The following is a 23,996-nucleotide window of genomic DNA, read 5'->3' on the forward strand; positions in this document are numbered from 1 at the left end:
TGCTATTGTAACAATATATTCTTGAGACTAAATAAAGCAAGAAAATATAGTATCACTTTTTCCTGATAAATAGCGAGATATCGTAAGTTAAATATTGAAAAAGTTATCAAGTTTTCCTTAAATATCTCAAGAAATATTAGACAAATAAAAAAATGTTTTAGACAAAAGTTGTTTAAATTAATTGGTATAAAAAGGTGTAAAAAAATTAGGGGTTTCCGTTTAAGATTTTTATATTGATCTTGACTAGGGTTTTCAAGGTCATTTCAAGGTCAAATTTATAGCATTTAGTAAATAGATTCTTTGAAGCCCTACAATTTTTATACGAAACATTTTTTTGTAAAACATCACGTTCCCGAAATAACCGAGTGTTCCGATCTTTTTGTTACACCCTGTATAAAATTTAATCAAATTAGATGATTTATCATGTACTTCAGTCATAAAGTCAATTAACATTATGACTTATCACGAGTAATTGTTTTACGTTAATTTTTAATAATAATTTTCAGGCAACACATCTCACGTGATACCGCTGAAATGTTGAATCAACTGCATATAAAGAGTAACGGCTGCTTTTTGTATCTTGAGAAAGTTCTTGATGGTGTTGCTGAGAACTTTATTGTCTTACGTGAGATACGTGAGATTCCAGGAACTCTAAATGGCCTATATCTCTGGCTTTGTCAACGACTTTTCAGTAGGAAGCAATTCCTTAAAGTTCAGCCTCTTCTGAATGTCATGCTTGCTGCTAAATTATCTATCACACGGGATATACTTTATAAAAGCGTAAAGACTGCTTGCATCGATATGACTATGGAGGACTTTAATCGTCGACTCTATCTTCTGCGCAGAGTAATATCCGTCTCTCGTACCGGCGCATTAATATTTTTCCACCACAGTTTTGCTGAATGGTTACTGGATGTTAAGCATTGTACTCAAAAATATCTTTGTACGGCCATTGAAGGTCATGCCATGTTGGCAGCCTATTACACGCTTTGTGGTCCTGAGCTTAATCCCGATGAGATCTGTGTGTTAGCTCAACATTTGCAACGTGCAATACCGAACGTTATGACTAACACTCTAGATGCCCACACTCTTCAGCTACTTTGGATGATTGATAGCAACGCTGCAATTGAAAGCTGTTATGTAGATAGTTCTGAATGCATCCTTTGGCCCAGACAGGATATAAAGCTCTTTAAACTGTTAATCGATGCTGGTGCCAAGCCTTCCGAAAAGATTACTGAAGAAGATGTTAATAAAGATGCTGTTTCTTCTATTCAGGTAATTTTTACTCTTATTACTTTTTTTGTATCATTTCTACACTTGATACTTGATCTTATAATCTGATATTTTAATTACTAATATTCTACATAACATGTAATATTATAGCAATATCATAATAATATTACTTCCCTATTGCAATATTACAACGTAATATAGTAGAAATATTAATAATATACATTATTACAATAATATCACAGTAATATTAAAATGTCCGCCGAAATACATTACAGTAATATTATGGTGACATTGTATCTAAGACTACAGTAATATTGTGATAATATATCACAGTAATATTATACTGATGTGTCACAATAATATTACTATAATACAATGAAGTTATAAAATACTTTTACATAAAACGCTCTTACAAAAAACACTCAAATTTGGGTATACAGGATATCCAATTTTAAAGTTTACATATTACTATATTTTACTATTTATTTTATATTTTATATTGCTAAGTTTACATATTGCTATATTTCGCAAACCGATGATTTTATTGAAAATGTTTCAAACAGTTGTAGGGTTTAGAGGGGGATATCTGACGGTGACGTTGGCTTGACCTTGGATTATCCTTTGAAGGTCACGTAAAGGTCAACTTTAAAATCCTAAATGGAACTCCTTATTTTTTGCATATTCATATTCTTGTAGCCCTTGTCGAAACATTTTCAAAACACTACCTGTGTTTGTCTTTTGCGTTTCCCAAGCCATTCCTATGATATGAAGCTTCAAAGTTGACATACCGCTGGCATTCATATTATCCGATATACACCGCGGGGAAGTTGTTCGGTTGGATTTGTACATCATGATGGCCCTAAAAAGGCCCGATTTTGTGCGTGCGTGCGTGCGTGCGTGCGTGCGTGCGTGCGTGTGTGTGTGTGTGTGTGTGTGTAAGGGGGGGCTTATTCATTATAGATGTTCGAAAACGCCGCTATCGACAACTCGCACACTCGAACTCGCTTTTCGAAATTTTCGACGAGTTTCAGAAAAACGTTTGCTGGAATCGCTCGACATGCATTTTTGATGCAATCCATCCTGCTGCGTCGTTGGCGGTTGACGGAATACTGTGTCTTTCAAAAATCCTCACAGATAAAAATCCGGAGAGTAAGGTCGGGTGATCTTGGTGGCCACCAAACTGGATCATCCCAACCTATCTATCGGTGAGGGAAAGTAGCACCGAGGTGATTCTCAACCCGAGTACTGTGAGCCGGTGCCCCATCTTGTTGGAACCACATTCTTGCTCACGTGGCCAAGGGAACATCTTGCAGAAGCATCGGCGATCTATTCTGCAAGAAGTCGAGGTATCTTCCAACATTTACCGTTCCCTCAAAAAAGTGTGGACCTATGAACATTCCATCAACGATCTCGCACCACACATTCAAATTTCACCGATGATGATGATTGATCTGCCGAATCCACCTTGGATTTTCAATAAACCAGTAGCGACTATTCCATCGGTTCAAGTGCAACTCGGCTGTTGCCTCATCACTGAAGAGGACATATCTGAAAAAGTCCGGGTCAAGCTCAATTCGTCTCAAAACCCATTGACAAAATTCGACACGGCGTAACCTGTCTAGTTCTTTCAGACTTTGATGCAACGATAGGGTAGGGATGATGTTTCGTCGCTGTCAAAATCCAGTTGACCGTACAACTCACAAGTAGCGTTCCATTTCCCGAAGATTTACTTCGGGATTAAGATTAACCATCGCAAGAACAGAAATGTTTCATATGCCAAAGCGACCAGCAGGATCTTCATTGACGTTCCGGCGACGTCTCTTACGCATTAACTGTCTACGTCGAACTCTTCTTTCTATCTTCAAAATAGTCATCGCCGACGGGTATCGACGCTGAAGAAACCGACAACAATAAACCAACGTATCTCTACGATAATTTCGTTCACATTCTCCTAAAGCAAGAATAATATCAATAACTTCGTTTGGAATAAAATCGGGCATGACGTAGTCCAAATCTTTTGTCCCACCAAAGTAAAATGTGCAGGCTTAAGTAGGTAGTGTTTTGAAAACGCCTCGATAAGGGCTAGAAGAATATGTAATAGGAAATGGGTTCCATTTAGGATTTAGGATTTCTAAGTTGACCTTTACGTGACCTTTAAACGACAATCCAAGGTCAAGCCAAGATCACCGTCAGATGTCCTCCTCTGAACCCTACAACTTTTGTTTGAAATATTTTTCAATAAAATCATCGGTTTGAGAAATATAGCACTATAAACTTTAAAATTAGACACCCTATATACAATGCCTACCAAAAGTTCCGGGCACCTAAATAATTTTTGAATGGTTTGAAATGTAGGATTGAAATTTATAAGAATACAATAGGATCACAAAGTCTATTATTTAACCACGAAAGTACCCACCTGCATACCCCCGGGGGACGAGGGGACAGGGGTGACAAAAAATCTCAAATGGCATGTGGGGTTAAGTGAGGGCTCGTTCGAAAGGGCTTTCCGAGATGAAAATAACGCGCGGTCGTCGAGATCTCTACCTCGGAGGATTTTTTCCGCAGAGTTCCGGAGAGTTATGATCATTTGAACATTTCTATTGAGATTTTGCGATAGCGAGGGCCCGGCGACAACAGAAGAAAGATAAGGCTTCATGCGGGCATGCGCGTTCTTGAGTGAGTATGTGTGTGTGTATGTGTGTGTGTGTGCGTGTGTTAACAAAAATAAGGACCCCATAATTCGTCAGTCTCGTAGTATTTAACGACTCCAAACCCTCTTTGCCGTGTGTGTGTATGTGCGTGTGTGTGTGGTGTGTGCGCGTGTGTGTGCGTGTGTGTGTGCATGTGCGTGTGCGTGTGCGCGTGTGCGCGTGTGCGCGTGTGCGCGTGTGCGCGTGTGTGTGTGTGTGCGTGTGCGCGCGCGTGTCCGACCAACTAAGGTAAGACCGGGATGAGAACACTGGTGTATGTGAAGGAATAAAAACACTAATTATTTTATCAAATGTTCAAATTGATGTCCTTCGATAACTTGGCAGTGTCTTAAGCGAACGTAAAACGTATCGATAACGTTAGTTAAAAAATCGGGTGTGATTAAATTTGAAACGTTCACTATTTTTTCCCGCAGCTCTTCTAAAGTTTCGGACCTAGTCTCTCTCATAGACCTTTGTTTTCAAATACCCTCAGTAAAAGAAATATAATAGGGTCAGATCTGGTGATCTCGGTGGCCATTCTATTGTGTCTCTTCTACCAATCCATCGATCAGTGAAAACATCGTTGAGAATATTTCGAACTTCTAGAGAAAAATGAGCCGGAGCCCTATCCTGCTGAAACCAAACATTGTGGAAAGCTTCTCCAGCAATATCCTGAATAACCGGTATCACTTGGTTTCTTAGCAAATTGCAATAATTTTGAGAATTTATGTTACCTTTAATAAAAAAGGGTCCTGTAATACCATCAAGCATTATTCCGGCCCAAACGTTAACCTTCTGAGGATACTGCGTGTGACTGTCTTTCATCCAATGCTGATTTTCATCCGCTCAATACCTCATATTCTGTCGATTTACAGATATGAAATGCTGTAGTTGATGTTTCCTCAGAGAGTTCTCACTTGTAAACTTATTTTACGCGGTCTCATTTCGCGCTTATGAATTTTCGAGAGCGCTTGTCAAATATCTTTTTTGCTTTAGTACTTTTCATTTTAGTACATTTTTGAAAATGCATTTAACTGAAACGGAAAGGATCACTATATTAATGATAGAGGGTATGGCGACAGAATAAGGTCCTATCGAGAAATAGCGGATTTATTCAATGCCACATATCCTGACCATGAACCAGTTTCAAAGTCAACTGTTGAAAAAAAAGACGAAGCAACATTTGAATTAAACGGTTCTGTAAATCGACAGAATATGAGGTATTGGGAAATGAAAATCCGCATTGGATGAGAGACAATCACACGCAGTATCCTCAGAAGGTTAACGTTTGGGCCGGAATAATGCTTGATGGTATTACAGGACCCTTTTTTATTAAAGGTAGCATAAATTCTCAAAATTATTGCAATTTGCTAAGAAACCAAGTGATACCGGTTATTCAGGATATTGCTGGAGAAGCTTTCCACAATGTTTGGTTTCAGCAGGATAGGGCTCCGGCTCATTTTTCTCTAGAAGTTCGAAATATTCTCAACGATGTTTTCACTGATCGATGGATTGGTAGAAGAGACACAATAGAATGGCCACCGAGATCACCAGATCTGACCCTATTATATTTCTTTTACTGAGGGTATTTGAAAACAAAGGTCTATGAGAGAGACTAGGTCCGAAACTTTAGAAGAGCTGCGAGAAAAAATAGTGAACGTTTCAAATTTAATCACACCCGATTTTTTAACTAACGTTATCGATACGTTTTACGTTCGCTTAAGACACTGCCAAGTTATCGAAGGACATCAATTTGAACATTTGATAAAATAATTAGTGTTTTTATTCCTTCACATACACCAGTGTTCTCATCCCGGTCTTACCTTAGTTGGTCGGACACGCTAGCGGTCTTGTCTTGGTTAGTTAGACACGCATACACACACACACACACACACACGAACGCACGCACGCACGCACGCACGCACGCACAACAAAGAGGGTTTGGAGTCGTTAAATACTACGAGACTGACGAATCGTGAGGTCCTTATCTTTGTTGACATACACACACACACACGCGCGCGCGCACACACACACGCACGCATGCACGCACGCACACACATACACACGGACACACACGGACACGCACACACACGGACACGGATACGGACACCGATACCGATACCGACGCCGACACCGACGCCGACACCAACACAGACACACATACACTCAGGAGCGTGCCCGAGTGAAGCCTTATTTTTCTTTTGTTGTCGCCCTCGCTATCGCAAAATCTCAATAGAAATGTTCAATTGATTATAACTCTGGGAAAAGCAATCGTAGAGACCTCAGCGACATCGCGGTGTTTTCGTCTCGGCAAGCCCTTTTGAACGAGCCCTCACTCAACCCCACATGCTGTTTAAGATTTTTGGCTCCCTCTCCCTCGGGAGAGTGCAGGTGAGTATTTTTGTGGTTAAATAATAGACTTTGTAATCCCATTGTATCCCTATAAATTTCAATCCTACATTTCAAACCATTCAAAAATTATTTAGGTGGCCCGTAACTTTTGGTAGGCACTGTATATCTATATTTAAGAATAAATTCGAACAATTGAGTGTAAATATTTAATATTAATTATTTTTTGGAATAAAAGTTAATTTTATATTACGTATATATCATATTACGTACTTAATCTAATATTAGGTTTGAAATGTTATCGTTGAAATGTTATGTTTGTTAATATTATTTTACAAGAAACAATTGCACAAAGAAAAAGTGATTATAAAATAAAAAAGGTATAACGTTACATACAACTTATATATAACTTTTGTTAATCATTTTTATCTCCTGAAAGTAAGTAATTCAGTTTTTTGTGATGTATTCACATCTTTTAATACGGACTTTTTTGCCTTTATCCTAAAATTTTATAACTGCTATATATCGGAAACTAAGCATTTTAGAAAAAAAATGTTTCAGGCAAAAATCGTATGGTTTTAAGAAGAACATAAAACATCTATAGGGTGGGCCATTTTAATTTATCCACACTGATAGCTTCGAAAATTATGGAAATATCGAAAAATGTTTGAATGAAAAGTTATAGGGTTCGTATGGGGTCAACTGATGGTGACCTTAATTTTGTCCTTGGAGGGCATTTTCAAGATCAGTTTAAGGTCAACTTAATTTTTTAAATCAAGAAGCCTAATTTTTTATTACATCTTCTTTTTCTGACAATAAATTTAATCAACTTCTGTCTGAAACATTTTTTGTTTGCCTAATATTTTTTAAGATGTCCAAAGAAAATTTAGTAACTTTTTCAATATTTAACTTACGATATCTCGCTAATCATTTGTCGAAAGAAAAAATGGCTAGAGTTTTTTACTCTATTTAATTTACTCTATTTAATTTTACTCTATTTAATCTCTAGAATATATTGCTATAATAGTGCCTTTACTTTTGTTAATTTATCGATCTTTGGAAATTTCAGAATCATTAAATTAACAAAAGTAAAGGCACTATTATAGTAATTCTTAAGATTAAATAGAGTAAAAAAGTTTAATACCATTTTTTCTTTCGACAAATGATTAGCAAAATATCGTAAGTTAAATATTGGAAAGTTATCAAGTTTCCCCTAAATATTTAAAAAAATATTAGGCAAATAAAAAAATGTTTGGTAATTATTTACATTAATGAACTCCTCACGGATTAGCTTGACCTTGCCATATGTTATATAGGATACATTCTTAAGTAACATTTTCTAATAAATTAATCGGCGCTCGTGTTTTATTAAAAAGTTATTAACCAAAAAAGTGAGGAAAATATAGCAGTGATTTTACCTATGGAGACTACCTCCCGATCTAAAAAATTTTAGTCATATGTTATATAGATCATCACTCTAAGTAATGTTGGAAGGTTTTAGCTGGCGGTCACTGTTTATTAAAAAGTTATTAAAAAAAATTTTGGTAGTAAATATATAGAAAAGGGTACACCTTACCGATTTTTTTCATTTTGAAATATGTTATAAAGGATGAAATTCTGAGTAACTTCCTGATACAACTACATATACGGGGATCGCTTATAGTTTTCGAGATATTTGATTTTAAAGTTTTGGAATTTTGATTATTCTGGAATTAAATTCCAGATATCATAAACTGATGTTATTTACAGTACAATCCAAACAGTTAATCCAAACATAGTGTATATATAGAAATATAGGAAACAGTACATATAAGCGGGAGAGGGGCTTCGCTCCTCCCTCGCACCCTCCACTCCCCTAAAAAATCCTAACGTAACCTAACTTATTGCATCTTTATATTGTCTTCTATATATTGTCTTTATATATTCTCGGCCGATGTTGAAAAGATTTTCTTAAAAGCTACAACACCTAATTATATGCAGATATTATAATAAGTTGAGCCAGGTGATAGTTCTTAAGAGAACTTTTTTCAACAATATCCAAAAATATATAAAGATGCAATAAGTTAGGTTAGATTAAGATTTATTAGGGGGGTGCGGGGGAGGGGAAGAGCCTCTCTCCCGCTTATATGTACTGTTTCCTATATTTAAAGTGAATGAAAACTGCTTGTCTACTTCAAATGTACTTTAACGTACAATTATAAAATTTTAAAGTCAAATATCTCAGAAACTATAAGCAACCCCCATATAATTGTATTAGGAAAAGTCACTTAGAATTTCCTTTATAACATATTTCAAAATGAAAAAAATTGGTGAGGTGCACCCTTTTCTATATATATTTACCATTTTGGTACATGCGTAAGTTGCAAGTGCGTTTAGCACTTATCAGCAATCTCCGAATTTTGTACCTTACCGCGTAGCTATCGCTGATACGTCGGAAGATAGGACTGTCAAACAGAGGGGACGGCGAGCCTTCGTATTATAACTCATGTTATAATCGTGTTATAAACATATTCTTAACCGCTCGTTTTCTCGATCTCGAAATTCGCTTGTACGTTTCGCTGTCTTCGCTTGTTAGTTGCGCTTTATACTTCGCAAACAATTTTGAGTTCTTGCTTCTCAACTCGCTCATCCGCGAGAACTAATTGTGTGCATAATAAGTTACATTAACGGACACCTCACGAATCAGCTTGACCTTGACATATGTTATAGAAGATACATTCTTGAGTCACTTTTTCTAATAAATTAATTGGCGCTCGTGCTTTATTAAAAAGATATTAACAAAAAATTTGGTATATGCGTAAGTTGCAAGTGTGTTTATCAGGGCGCGCTACGCGCGCCGCGCCCCCCATTTCTCAACCCCCGCTCCTTCACCCCCTTCCTATTCCCCCACCCACTCTATCTACTATACTAGTACAAGCAGTATGTTTACGAAAGTGATTGGTCACGTTCAGCAAAAAAACTGCTCCGCTACCACTCAGTAGCAAATGTTCATGATTGGAGAATTCTTTTAAATCTTTGGCAGGTCTGAACGGACATACCAATCAGAGATGAGATGGGGGCAGGGGCGCGTAGCGCGCCGTGATAAACACACTTGCAACTTACGCATATACCAAATTTTTTGTTAATATCTTTTTAATAAAGCACGAGCGCCAATTAATTTATTAGAAAAAGTTACTCAAGAATGTATCTTCTATAACATATGTCAAGGTCAAGCTGATTCGTGAGGTGTCCGTTAATGTAACTTATTATGCACACAATTAGTTCTCGCGGATGAGCGAGTTGAGAAGCAAGAACTCAAAATTGTTTGCGAAGTATAAAGCGCAACTAACAAGCGAAGACAGCGAAACGTACAAGCGAATTTCGAGATCGAGAAAACGAGCGGTTAAGAATATGTTTATAACACGATTATAACATGAGTTATAATACGAAGGCTCGCCGTCCCCTCTGTTTGACAGTCCTATCTTCCAACGTATCAGCGATAGCTACGCGGTAAGGTACAAAATTCGGAGATTGCTGATAAGTGAAAAGACTCAACTGCTTTGCCTATATATCACGCGTAGATCTCGTGTTTATCGCTCGTCAGCTGTATTCGTTTGAATGCGTTCAAACACAACAACAGACATCAGCTGACGAATGACAACAAAAAATGAAAACATATGCTAGCGTGTCTTTGAAGAAAATAACTATGCTGAACTGATTTGCTCTACTGTACATTTTGCCTTCTCCTAACAATTTTTAAACAAAGATCGCCGGCACGTGCGATCTTAAACACATGTTATTGTGAAGCCCGACACCCGTAGGATGCCGTGCTACCTCGGCTATGAAAGCCGTACGCTATACAACTATCCACTTCCAAAGCGAGTTGTTCTCTTACTACTAAAACGGGCAATAGAAAAATTCAGCAGCGCCTGCGTGGGTCGTACTTCGCAGGATGAGCAGTTTAGTCGTGGCATGCGCGCTGACTCCCATTAGGGTGTCGTCTCGCGCGCCACGTTCACGGGGAACCACGGGGAGGCCCGCTCATTTGTGTCCCGAGCCCGGACACACGCTCTGACCCGATCTCAAACACAGTTATTGTGAAGCCCGACATCCGTAGGATGCCACGCTGTGCTACCTCAGCTATAAAAGCTATACGCTACACAACTATCCATCAGTGATGGGAAATCAGTGACGGGCTTGCCAGCGAATTTCCCCCACCATGCACGCACACACAGCCAGCTCGGTCTATCTGTGTGGGCCACGCGCTCGGCAGTATCCATTCCCAAGCGAGTTGTCCTTTTACCACTGAAACGAGCAATGGAAAAATCCAGCAGCGCCTGCGTCGTACTTCGCAGGATGAGTGGTTTAGTCGTGACACGCGCGCCGACTCCCGTTAGGGTGTCGCCTTGTGCGCCATGTCCACGGGGAACCACGGAGAGGCCCGCTCATTTGTGTCCCGAGCCCGGACACACGCTCTGACCCTTGGGTAGGTAAGATAGGACAAGAAAGGAATTTATGACGCGTAGGTGGGTTTGGCGGACAGGGTTATACAGTAGATTAGAGTTTTAAAGTGGGTGATAGAATCTAGAATAGAGTAGAGAAAAGCGAAAGAAAGGAGAATAGAAGAAAATGAAGTAGGAAGCCTAGCGTGGATTCTTTAGCCAAAGGGATTTCCTACAGAATGCCGCAAACACTGAATGAGAGCCTCCCTCTGCGGCTCGAAGTCCGGACACTCCATCAAGTGATGCACCGCCGTGTCTTCGACTTTTCCACATGCATACAAGCCACTTTCCACCACCCCTAAGGATGCGAGGCGTCCCCGGAACTTGCCGTGTCCAGTGAACACCTGCGTGACGTAATGATCCGGCTTCACCCAGCTGGCGTTCACCTTGTCTCGGACGTTGTTAAAGAAGACGCTTATTATACGACCTTTGCTCGAAGAAGACCATCGAGCTTGCCATATATTTAGCGCCTTATCCCTAATGAGACCATATATCTCTTTAATGCTCCCGGTGAACGAGATTACGACGTTCCCTATTTTGGCATCCATTTCTTTCCTTGCTGAGTATCGCGCTTTGTATTCGTTGAGGAGGATATCAATTGGGATTGCACCCGCAGCAACACAGAGCGACTCGGTCGACGCTGTGCGATATGCAGCAATCGCCGACACAAGCATCCAGCGCTGCAGGGTCCGGAGATCCTTCAGGCCGCCCTCTCCGCATCGGTCGATCCATCCGGTAGCGGCGTATGCTACTGTCGGAGTGAACATACCCCGATAGATCGTCGAGAGCGCGTTAAAGCGCAGTCCCCATTGACATCCCGCGGCCCTAGCTAAATTGCTGAAAAGCGGTCCGACCTTACCGCGCAAGTATTTACAATGGGAGGAAACTCCCGTTTCTTTATCAAAATGGATTCCCAGATACCTAACTTTCTTTCTCTTTGGCCCTAATCGGATGGTCGGTAGTCTCGCCGCGAGGTTAGATTTCTTGGTTTTAACTGCCTTTCGTTTTCGGTCTGGACGTACTCCTTCCCTTCTACCTATCGAGGCCCTCCTGATCAATTCACTCCTGAGGACAACCGCCTCAGTCTTACGCGAAAAGATCTGGAGTTTTGCCTTTTCGCACCATTTGTTGATTAAATCAACGGTGCGTTGCCCTCGCTCTTTTATTTCGCAACGGGAATTGCCTTCGACTGTGACCAGCAGATCGTTGGCATACGCTATGAACGACCTACCTATCTCTCTGTCAAGTTCACGGAGGAGGCCGTCGAACATGACTGTCCAGCAAGCTGGGCCTAAAACTGAGTTGTCTTGAGGGCAGCCTCTCTGCCTCTTTGGAGACGCTGATGTTTCCGAAAGAGATCCTAACTTTTCTATCACTGAAGTAACTGCTCAGAACCTGGAAGATATTGCGAGAGCAATCCCGCTCACTCCAGGCCTGCAGTACGAGAGGCCACCAAATGTTGTCAAAGGCGTCAGTTATGTCGAAGAGGAGCGCAACGACGTATCTTCGCTCTGAAGCGGAGACCATCCGACGCAGCTCCATGATCGCGTCCTCCGTCGACTTTTCAGGCATGAAGCCGAATTACCTATCGGAGAGCATTCCTGACGTCAATGACGTCTGGGTGAGTCGCTCCTTTAGGAGCTTCTCGAAGAGTTTCCCTATTACGGGGAGGAGGCACATGGGTCTGTAGGATTTCGGGTCCTCCACGTCCTTGTCCTTGTCTTTCAGAAAGCGAGCCCTCTTTCCAGATCGAAGGAAAGACGCCCCACCGGAGGCACCCGTTGAAGAGCCTAAGTAACTGACCAGGTATTGTCTTTGAAGCTGCCCGCACAACTGCAACCTCTACGAGATCGAGGCCGGGCGCTTTCTTGGACTTCAGAGATTTTGCGACCGCGACGATTTCTGCCTCTTTGAAGAACGAGGCATCGTCGGTATCTGGCGCGGTGCGTGCGCTTTCTCTGATGCCACGCTACTCGGGCGTGTCCTCATTCTTCCAGTCTTCCGGGACGTGCACCTCCGGCAGTCTCCTTTAGGGTGATGGTCAAGGAGTTTTCGGTACGAAGGCTGCTTAGCATTTCGTCCACTCGGAGCTTCTGAGCCGCGTGTTTGTACACGAATTCCCAGGGCTCCGAGTTTCCTACCACCGTTACAAATTTTTGCCAGCTCTTGCTCTTAGTCTTCCGCAACCTCACACCGTACTTTCGCAAAGCTGCGCAGTACTCTTGGCGTTTTGCGAGGCACGTCGACTTATCGCTCTCCTGCTGGAGTGCCCGTCTCTTCCTATAGACATCCTTCTTGAAGATCGTCAATTCTTTCGTCCACTACGGATTGGACTTTCTAAAACGCCTCTTTCTGGGCATGGCCCGTCTTGAGGCTTCTATGAGGACTTCTGTGAGGACTTTTGCGAAGCTTTCCACGTCCCGGGCAGATTCCAGATCGAGGACCTCGAGTCTCGATCTGGATAGATCGGTTAGGCTCTCTGCGAAACTCTCCCAGTCGGCCCGACTTACATCGAACCGAGCAGTGGTCAGAGCGCGCTAATCTTCGCCCCTGATCTTCGGTAGCCTGATGTCAAAGGAGTTGTGGTCGCTCGTCGTCCAGCCCTCTTTGACCTTCCACTCGCCGACGAACCGGTTCATGGCAGAAAAAACCAGGGTCACGTCGATGTGTGATGAGCCCCATGCTGTCCAAAAGGTAGGAGGCTGTCCTTGAGCATTGAGGATTTTCCAACCGTAAGCGCGGATGAATTCCTCGAGCTTCGTGCCTCGGTTGTCTAATTTGCGATCACCTCACATGGGGGATCTCGCGTTGGCATCCATGCCTGCTATTAAACTCTGCCCCCTCAAAGAATGAAACACCGCCTCGAGGTGTCTGAGGTGCCCCTCGATATCTTTGCTGTACTGAAAGTAGCACGACTGCGTAGAACGAGAAGCCGGGTGCTCGCACTTCCGCACACGCACAGTGTGGGGTAGTGAGCTGCGAGATTGTCAGCATTTGTATCTCTGGGTTGCAATTTGCAACTGCCGCCCACGGGCGTTCCTTCCAGGTTACCGCTATACTAACTCCTAACCCTAGCCCTTCACACGAGTAAACCTTGCCTTGCTTTCTGGTATTAGTTTCCTGCAGTAACAGGATATCAAGGTTTTTGCAGGCCATTAGTCGACAGATCTCTCCTGTGACGGCTTTTGAATGCCTCATATTTTGCTGGAAAATCCTAACTCCCATTCTCAACAACGCGGGTGCGGAGCTACCCCCGGTCGGTTCCAGAGGTATGGAGTCTGGATTTAGATTTACAGCACTTGTGTGGGTTTGGGACAATTTATTTCTTTCTTCGCGATTCGCGATTTCCGACGCGTATCTACTGTCATCCAAATTGCTTTTATTGCTCCTATCCTGCATCGCTCGGTTCCCCTGTACCGACGCGAGCATATTATCACACCTTTCTAATACAATGCGGACAGTTCGAAGACTGCAGCTCCCTATTCTTGACTCTAATCTGCTTGGCTGCTTTCCTTTAGCACGCCCAGGCGTAGGATAGGGAGCCTTAGAGGCCCGAAGATTCTTCCTTTTCCTTTTCTTTGTTTCTATATTTTTACCCATATTGTTCCCACGAGTGCGGTAGAAAGGAGATCAATTAACGCAGAGCCACCATTGCGCCACCAAGTCTGGGGTACCGCAGAGGGGTCGACAGGTACCTCTGGGGGAGCGCTTTAGACTGTGATTTTTAGCATCTCCACAGCCATTCAGCCTTAGGCGCGTTTCCTTCACCATAGCTTGAGAATATCGTTCGACCGCGGGTCGACCGTAGTCTTCCCGGGGGGTCGCTAGCGGCTGGGCATATTTACCGTCGCCACAGCCATTCAGCCATCAGTGCGACCCTAACGTTAGCATTGGGACACGTTCAAATTTACGAGTATTAGGATTTATCCGGCCCTAGCGTTGTACCTAGAGCGGTCTACAACGCTGTTTGCCTGTTCGATTTTGGTATTTTCCCTGTCTCGATGGTACTTCTATCCCAGTCGTTACTCCTGTTGGTTCGGTTTCCAAGGCCGAGACAATCAGGTTCGTTGCATCGCAATGGGAAGACTTGGAGTTCGCTTCGCAACTCCCGTTTCAACAGAACGTGAGCCTACCTTCGTCTACCCGGGCAGTGTCTCTATTGACGATGTCCTTGTTGGGTATAAGGGAGCTCTCGAATGAGTCCCATGGATGTCCTAGTACACCTGGCAGAGTCCTTAATGTGACTGGGGGGCCCCAAGCTCACGCCAGGATCATCCCCATCCATGTCACGATGGCATTAGCGGTCCGTAGGACGCCAGCCGAAACCGGTCGTCCCCAGATTCGCTTCTCTGCTTAAACACGCTCCGCCGTCTTCCAATTTTAGCATCTAGTTGTTTGCTGTGTTGGGCATCAGTTTGTCACTCGTACAAATTACCGCACGTTTGGCAAAGTCCTTAACGTGACTTGGGGCCCGAGGACGATGCCCGGGTTGCCCCCTTCCATGCCACGCATGACATTTGCGGTCCGTAGAACACCAGCCGAAACCAGTCGTTGCCGGATTCGCTTCTCTGCTTTGGTGACTTTACAAACATCCACAGAATCGTTTGCTATTTTGGGCGCTAGGTTGCTCGATCGTATGTTGGGGCATTTTTACTTTTAATCTATCTTAATTTGAGAGCTCCCTGCTATGTGGGATTTTCGTCTTTTTGGACTTCATTCGATGCACACGTGCTGTAACACTTGGAAATCTCAGCTCTTATTTCCGCTTAGTGCACTAGGTTACATTCGCACGTGTGCTTTGCCGTAGGACGTTGGTGTTTATACGCTCCGTCGTTTATTGCCATACTTTTTGCGGAATACTTCGAGGTTAGATGTATCATCTCCTACTCAGTTATTCCGCCCGAATGTAGACTTTCGCTTACCGTGGAAACCATCATTCGTGTGATAGCTTCCTGCAAGCCCGTTCGAATGATTTTTGGACAGCATGCCTTTGATTTAGAGTCAGAGTTTGCTTTCGAACTTGCGGCGTGTTGCTTTTCATTTCGTACGGAGGCACTTTGATAGCAATATATTAGCTATATTTGGTATTATATTATTATATACGAATTTGGTATATGGTATGGAAGGCAGGTACCTGTTTGGTACTTCAATGGGGGTCATTGTGAAACAACACTGCCCATCGCGCTCGAATTAAGTCGCGGGCCGCCGTCCGCAACCTTGGCTCTCGCGCCCTTCAGTTGTCTCTTATGCACACACAGAGGCTGGCTGAGGCCTTACGAGAAAGGTGTCGGCGGCACCCCGGTAGGGGCACACCACGACTCTTCAAGCCACCACTTTAATTCCCTCTTTCATATGTGCGCATGCCTAGAGACAACTGGTAGAGTGTCCGGCTGCGAGCAGGCAAGCTCTTGCAGACCAGACCCCGCCTTCCTGTCTTCTTCCTTGGATGTTATATAGTTTAGTTTCGTGGTTTCCTGATAACAGCTTCAATTATGAAGTGTTTGCTTTGCCTTTGTTTCGCTTTGCTTTGCAACTTGAGCCATTGTTCGAAGTTTACTCTTTCCCTAGATTAGATAGGAATAATGAATATAAATCTTTTTTTTTTTTGGTCACGTAGGGGAAATCCTCATGGATACCCCCGCCCCTTGGGAAGGGCGGGGGTTATGTCGGATTTCTACCGACTAAAACGCCTGAGGGTGCCTACCGCTCGGACCGTGGTGGGGGAGTCAGGGGAACTACGCCTGCATTCCCTCCCCGACTGATGGATATAAATCTAGTTTATCCCTTTTGCGTCACTGATGAGATGACGAGGCATTTGGCTACCCGTGCGTTCTTTCTGACACCTCTCCGTTTGTGTACATCATTGTTTTGTGTATTTCAAATATTTTCTCAACGCTAGATCGACACTGCGACCAGTCACACCGGGAAATCGTATTTCGTGTATCTCACGACATTTCGTCATGGATTACAAGTGACGAACGAGGCAAAGCCTTTTTCCTCGAACACTTGACTCGTGAAGTAGATTCATGACCGCACCGCAACCCGACGGCTGCCAAAATCCAGCGCAAGCGGTGTTGCTAAGTGCGACCAACATCCTGAGGTGCTCGCCACATAGGAGCCAATTCGTCTGACGACATAAACTCGTGGCAATACTGTGAGAAAAGATCTCAAACACAGCTAATTGAACAGTATTGCCGTGAGAAATAATCAACCTAGACTAGCGAACGCATAGCATTCGAATATAATGTAAGCTACAAAAACCACCATTTACCATTTACCGGAAATACTAGTTAAACATCTTTCAAAATTCATAAAATGGTCATAGAGCAGCCCGAAATACTTTGTGTGACCGGTTCTCGTAACATCCGTTATATCTTCATTATTACTTTGAATTTCACTTTAATATTTTGGGACAACATTCTTAAGACTATAAACTGTCGATTTAAGAAAAAAATCGATTTTTTCAATCCATTACACCAGGTTCACCCCTTAATCTATTTTAAACGTAATAGTAGTGTACTATAATGCCTCCATGGTAACGTAACACATCACTTAATAAGTTCGTAGGATGACATATAGATGGCGCTACTATTGACAAATCCATATGATTTTTAGGAAGTACTAACTTTCAAATGATATGTATCAAAATTTCATGACAATCGGACGTTTAGTTCACAAGTTACAGTGGTGTTAGTGACGCTACCGTTTTACCGCTACCGTTTTTGAAAACAATGGAAAAATCTGAATTTCGTGTGTTAATAAAGCATTGCTTTTTAATGGGAAAAAATACTGTTCAAGCAAAGCAATGGCTTGACAAGTGTTATTCGGACTCTGCTCCATTGAGACAAATAGTAGAGAAGTGGTTTGCTGATTTTAAAGGCGGCCGTACAAATATCGACAACGCTCTGGTCGCCTAAATTCGGCAGTTATTCCAGAAAACATAAAAAAAGTCCACAAAATAGTTTTGGCCGATCGTAAATTGAAGTTACGTGAGATAGCTGACACCTTAAAGCAGAGCTGGCCACAATCTGCACATTTCGGGCGAAATTCAGTAGGTGACGCCTACCGTCCCCTTCGCACCGCCCCGCGCTCAGCGGCTAGAGCGACGATCGCGATGCGCTCAGACTCGTCGCTATATAAGAAATCAGCTGGTGTGTCATATCAGGTGTAGTAAAAAGAAATCCCTTATTTTTGCATGAAATTGAAGGCTTTAATTACCATAGTTAGAATGATCCGATTTAGGTCAAATATGCGCCGTTTTGTTCGATAACTTGTTGCCATTTTGAAGGTAATTTCATTATGCCTCTCTCATAGAAACCCTCGTCCCTATTGGCAAAAAATTGAGACAGTCGATTTTCACAAGCCTTTCTTGAAGCGAATTTTTCACCAGCAAAATTGTTCGCTATGGATAGGAACAGATGGTAATCACTTGGTGCCAGGTCCGGACTATAAGGTGGATGCATAAGAACCTCCCAACCAAGCTCCCGGAGCTTCTGGCGAGTCACTATCGATGTGTGTGGCCTGGCGTTGTCCTGATAGAACACAATTCCTCTCCTATTGGCCAAAGCTGACCGCTTCTGGGCGATTGCTTCCTTCAGACGGTCCAATTGTTGACAGTACAGTTCCGAGTTAAGAGTTTTGCCGTAGGGGAGCAGCTCATAGTAGATAATTCCCTGCCAATCCCACCAAACACACAGCAAAACCTTCCTGGCCGTCAATCCTGGCTTGGCCACCGTTTCCGCCGGCTCACCGCGATTCAACCACGACCGTTTTCGCTTGACGTTGTCGTAAGTGATCCACTTTTCATCACTAGTGACCAACCGCTTCAGAAATGGGTCGATTTTGTTGCGATTCAGCAGCGATTCGCAGATGGAAATTCGGTCCATGAGGTTTTTTTTCGTTAACTCGTGTGGCATCCATACATCGAGCTTTTTTTTGTATCCAGCCTTATTCAAATGATTCCAAACGGTTTTTTGTGCAATCTTTAGCTCTTGGGCAATCGAAACAGTGCTTACATGACGGTCGGACTCGACAATGTCCATGATTTTATCGATATTTTCGACAATTGGCCTTCCAGTGCGTGGTGCATCTTTGACATCGAAATTACCGTACGGGATCGACGAAACCAAAATTGTGCGTGATTGGCTATTACAGTATCAGGACCATAAACACTATTCATATTTTCAGCCGCCTGGCTTGCGTTTTCGCCTTTATCGAAGAAAAACTGTAAAATATAGCGTATTTTCTCTTTGCTAGTATCCATCTTTGACGCGCGCTCAAACAAAACTGAGTCAACTAATCACAAAACTGTCAGAAAAGTTTTTTTAGTACGAAATCTCATCTTTCTAACGCCATCTAGTGGAACCCGATCGGACTTATACAACGCGAGATACAGATAACTAAAGCCATTTATTGGAAAAATAATGGATTTCTTTTTACTACACCTGATATTATCATTAAAATTGTTTCCTCGTTTAATAACCACTTTAAAATATATATGTTTACGTGTTTAATACATATATATATATATATATATTATATATATATATATAAATAATTAATTACAATGTATAATTAAAAGAATGACTTCATTAAAAAAAGTATAATTAAAGAACTATTATAATTTCCACATTTTATCCACTATTTCCACTATTATAATAGATTTCCACATCACCCATGAGGTACTATTGTTGATGCGTTTTTTTTTAAGTGGTTTCCCCAGTTGGCCTATTCCACTAAATAATGAAGACAAAATACGATAAAATGTATGGCTCGGCAGGAAAACTAGATGAAAAGAGGTAAACGATCATATTTAGGAAGAAATAAACTAGCATGGCTTGGGTCATTTAGACTCTACTATAGATGATATATCCACAGACATTTTAGAAGAACTGGCTCGCATCAACGAAGAAAGTGATGTATCATTTAGAGAAGAACGTTTATCCGTTTTTGTCAATTTCATTCTTGAGAAGGGGCATTCGCATAAATATGTGGACCCAAACATAGAAAAAATTCGGAGACCAAAATCTCTAAGACGTGGATAAGATGAAGAATCTAAAATTTTGAAAAACTCGGTCTCTTTTTCTAATCGGGATTTCAAAGAAATATCGCATTGCAAATCGCATTACAATTCTTCCTGAAGAAATAGGCTTTGTTCCTCGATTTGCGCGGTAAGAGGATTGCTAAAGAGGATTAAATCTTGTCTTAAACTTTCAAAGTCAGAAAAACGCCTATCAAATTGATCAATTAAAGATTGAATAATATTCAGTTGCTTTGGAAAATTACAATTTGTGCCGTGTTCTTCAAAGAGAATTTGGCAAGAAGGGAAAAAGTGAAGAACATTACCTTGCAACTGATTTTTAAGAATCAGCAATTTTCTGCGGAAAGCATCGATACAACTAACTAATTGCGTAATTGTTTCATAGGACTTTTGCAGCTTTAAATTTAGAATATATAAATGTTTTGTTAAATCAGTAATTAAAGCAAGCTCACTAAGCGAGTCTAAATCTTCGAAGAAAAATCTAAATTCGTCCAATTTTATGGGATATTCGTCTTGCAAAAAAAGGAATATCTCCTTTCTTATTGCGAAGAATTTTTCAAGACATTTTCCTGCACTGAGCCATCGCACTTCACAATATAAAGGAACATCTATATAGCTTGCGTTATGCTCTTCGAGAAAGTGTTGGAATTTATGATGAGAAAGAAATTTTTGGCCACCTTTAATTAAATTAATAATTTTTGTGACCGTTTTCATGGCGCTACTTACAAGGGACATTCGGCAACGCGGAAATTCAAAAAAATCTGAAACTCTGCATAATTGTAGAGCAGATATACCTAATAACAAAACAATTTTTCGTTGGTGCCCAAAAACGGTTTTAAGGGTGGAAACAACCCCTTGAACAAAGTTGATTTTTGTCTTTCTAAGCGAATATTATCGAAACTATTAAAGATATGAAAAAATATTTTAGACAAAAGTTTTATGGTTTTAAAAGTACTTTATTATGCTATATTTAGATTTTTTAAAAATGTAAAATTGTGTATAAAATACCCCCCCTCCTTCTCTTTTTTCAAATTGTTAAAATCAATTGTCCAACCAAAATAAAGCTTATTTTATGACAAATTCAACCATATATAATAACATTATGTTTGGAAAAGGCAATATTGAAAAAAAAATTAAAAATACTCTTATATATATGCTACGCGTACCAAACTTATGGGTTCGCTGCTTGACGATGGCATTTCTTTCTCCCTCACAATTACTGACTGTAAAAGGTAAGGAAGGAATAAAAACAGGTAATCTAAGAAAAGAATAAAATTGATGTTAAGATGTAAGTTGAAGAAGAACAGCATGATAAGGAGGACGCAGAGAGAGTGTATATAACCCTAATATAGATAATCTTTTAAATTCAATTGTAAAGAACAAATAAGGAAATGAATGATATGAAGAAAAAAGGAGAACACACACGGATTTAATAATGAAAAATATAATTTATAAATTTATTCAGTGTACATTTGTGTGTATGTGTTTTGCTTCATTCAGTATATAGGTTTTATTAATTAAGTAGTCGATATAGATATTCGAGTGAAAGATATCTTATATTTTGGTATGGATTATAATATATACAAATTTTACAGGAATTGAGGGCAGTAAAATATTATTTATTCTATATAATTATTACAATAATGATATTGCTCAAAGAAATGTTCAAAACAAAAATATTGCTTGCACCATGCACAACGTATAAAAGCCATTTTACCACAAATGCTACATTTTGGTATACGTTTTTCTTCTTTAAAATAACAATAATCGATTGGATTATGAAATTTTTCAGGCCGTGTTGATAAATAACCACTTTTATACCAGCTATATCTAAATAAATTTCGAAATCTTGGAGAAGACAGTTGATTGTGTGTTAAAGATTGCAATTTTATTATGTTATTACGTAAATGTAAATTTATGTCATAATTATTTATAATAACACTATCAGAAAAGCTTCGAACAAAATTTTTCCAGATTCTGAAACCAAAAACATCTAATGGCTGTATAAAAGCAGTTGTTTTTTTTGGTATTGTTAGAATATTTACATGTTTGTCTTTTGGTACAAGTTCTTCCAATTGGTTCGGGCAATGTCCTGTCCATGAATCAAGCAGTAGTATACTTTTCTCTCCAGTGTTTGGTAGATACACTTCTTGGAACCAATTTTTGAAATGTTCAGTTGTCAATTTCCCTGATTTTGAAGCCGCAATGTAAATATTCACTGGTCTAAAAAGAGTTTGTTCTACTTGTGGTCCAAAAACACCAGTAGATTCTTTTAATACTATATACAAAGGCGACAGGAGATGTCCATCTGCAGATATAATAGGCATAATGGTGTAGCTATGAGTCATAGCAGATAAAGATTGGATAGTAGCTCCAACTGTCTTCACTCCTACATTAGCTAATGTTCTTCCTGCATGTATTTCTAAATTAAAGCCACTTTCGTCCGCATTATAAGTTGATTCAGCACCGATTACATTAATATGTGGCTTTACTGTATTTACAAATTCCTCAGCGTTTTGACGTATAGTTAGATCAGTTAAATGAGAAGACCGCGTTTTAAATGCAGTTATTTTACGTGATGTAATACGATGTGCCTTTTTAAAATTCCATATCCACCAATTTCCTGCTTTAAATGAAGAAAAATCCACTTGTTCCTTTGCTTCTAGTGCCCATTTTCGCAGATTTATATCATGAATAATAAGTCCTCTATTAACAGCTTCTTGGAATTTTATAAGAACATATTCAGCAATAACTACAAGTTTGTCTGTATTTGAACCCCCACGCATTACATGTTCTTGCCATCTGTGCAATTGTTGAATAGATTTTACCTAGAAGAAAACAAATCTCAATATTAAACAATTCGAATTCAAAAATAAAAGAAGTTATATACGAATTAAATGTTCACGAAACATCAAATTGTAAAACTTAAAATAAAAAACAACGCGACTCTAACTATATAATTTACAGCTTTGGTCATAAGTATAAAGCATCTCTAACTCATTGTATTTTCCTAGAAATCAATGCATATACTCATAGTAAATATATAATCTCTTTACAATAAATATTATATTAATATTTTATAATATAATGTGTATATTATATTTATGTATATTATATTTATATTATAATTTATATTATATTAATATTATATTATATTACAATAAATATTGTAAAATAAATATTATTTTCCACATATTCTTATATTATATTTTTTTATTATATTATTTTTCCATATACTCGTATACTATATTATGTTCTCCATATATTCATATAGTATGTTTTTGTTACACAATTTAAATAAATTTTTTGGGATGCTTTATACTTATAGTCAAAGCTGTATGTACAATGACCGACAATGATGCGTTCCGCGAGAGGGGAAATAGAGTTCTCTCTGTCGCGGAACGAATCACTGCCGGTCACTGTACACCGTAAAAGCCTCAAGTATTTTACTATATATTATTCTTCTTATTTTTTAATTAAACTTTACTTTTCTAAAACGATGTTGTACAGAAGTAAGAGATAAATGTCCTTTCTTTCCACTCTTCCAAAATTCGATTGCCTTTTTCTTATAATTTAAGTTTACATTTCCACCTTCATCATCCACAGTGCAAACTTCATTTCCATAATTATCTTCTTCAGCATCAATATCGTACACATCTACAAATTGTACGTCATGCGGTTCTGATGGATCGTCAAAATCAAGTCCCCACTCATGTTCGATCGTAATATCGTGATGTATAGCACTCTTTATTAAATCAGTAATTGTATGGAGTTCCACCTCTTGATGATTAACAGGAGTTATTGCAATATTTGTGAAATGAAATGTCGCAATTAACAAATTAATAACATTAGCTGGATTTATTACTGACATTATGATACAAATCTTAAGGATATTTTAATTAAACATTTCTCACAGCAATAATAATATACGTACTGCTTCAATAACTGCTTCAATAACACTGAAATGTATTCCAAAATGGACAGCTTTTATATGCAAATGAATGAAGATAACATATGTCAATATAATGAACCTTGATTGCACTGTACTTGATAAAGAGTGCTATTTTGGTCGCACAGTCATAAAACTTGTGACAAGTGTTTTGCATGTTGCCATGATGTACACACACGTGCGCACGTACAAAACACACATACACACACACACATATTTATTTATATTTACGCGTGTCGTTTAAATTAATG

General features: G+C 40.1%; 1 protein-coding gene across 1 annotated transcript in view; it reads left to right on the forward strand.

The window, feature by feature from the left end:
• LOC105188104 (ankyrin repeat domain-containing protein 50) overlaps positions 1-23,996 on the forward strand; it is a gene marked incomplete at its 3' end in the record, with an annotated part of 526,622 nt that overhangs the window by 11,633 nt on the left and 490,993 nt on the right. Inside the window, exon 2 of the mRNA XM_025301288.1 lies at positions 507-1,275. Coding sequence (XP_025157073.1) covers positions 507-1,275 — 769 coding nt within the window. The remainder of the gene's footprint in view (positions 1-506; positions 1,276-23,996) is intronic.

Source organism: Harpegnathos saltator, unplaced genomic scaffold, assembly GCF_003227715.2.
Source record: "Harpegnathos saltator strain DR-91 unplaced genomic scaffold, Hsal_v8.6 scaffold409, whole genome shotgun sequence".
Classification (NCBI taxonomy): Eukaryota; Metazoa; Arthropoda; class Insecta; order Hymenoptera; family Formicidae; genus Harpegnathos; species Harpegnathos saltator.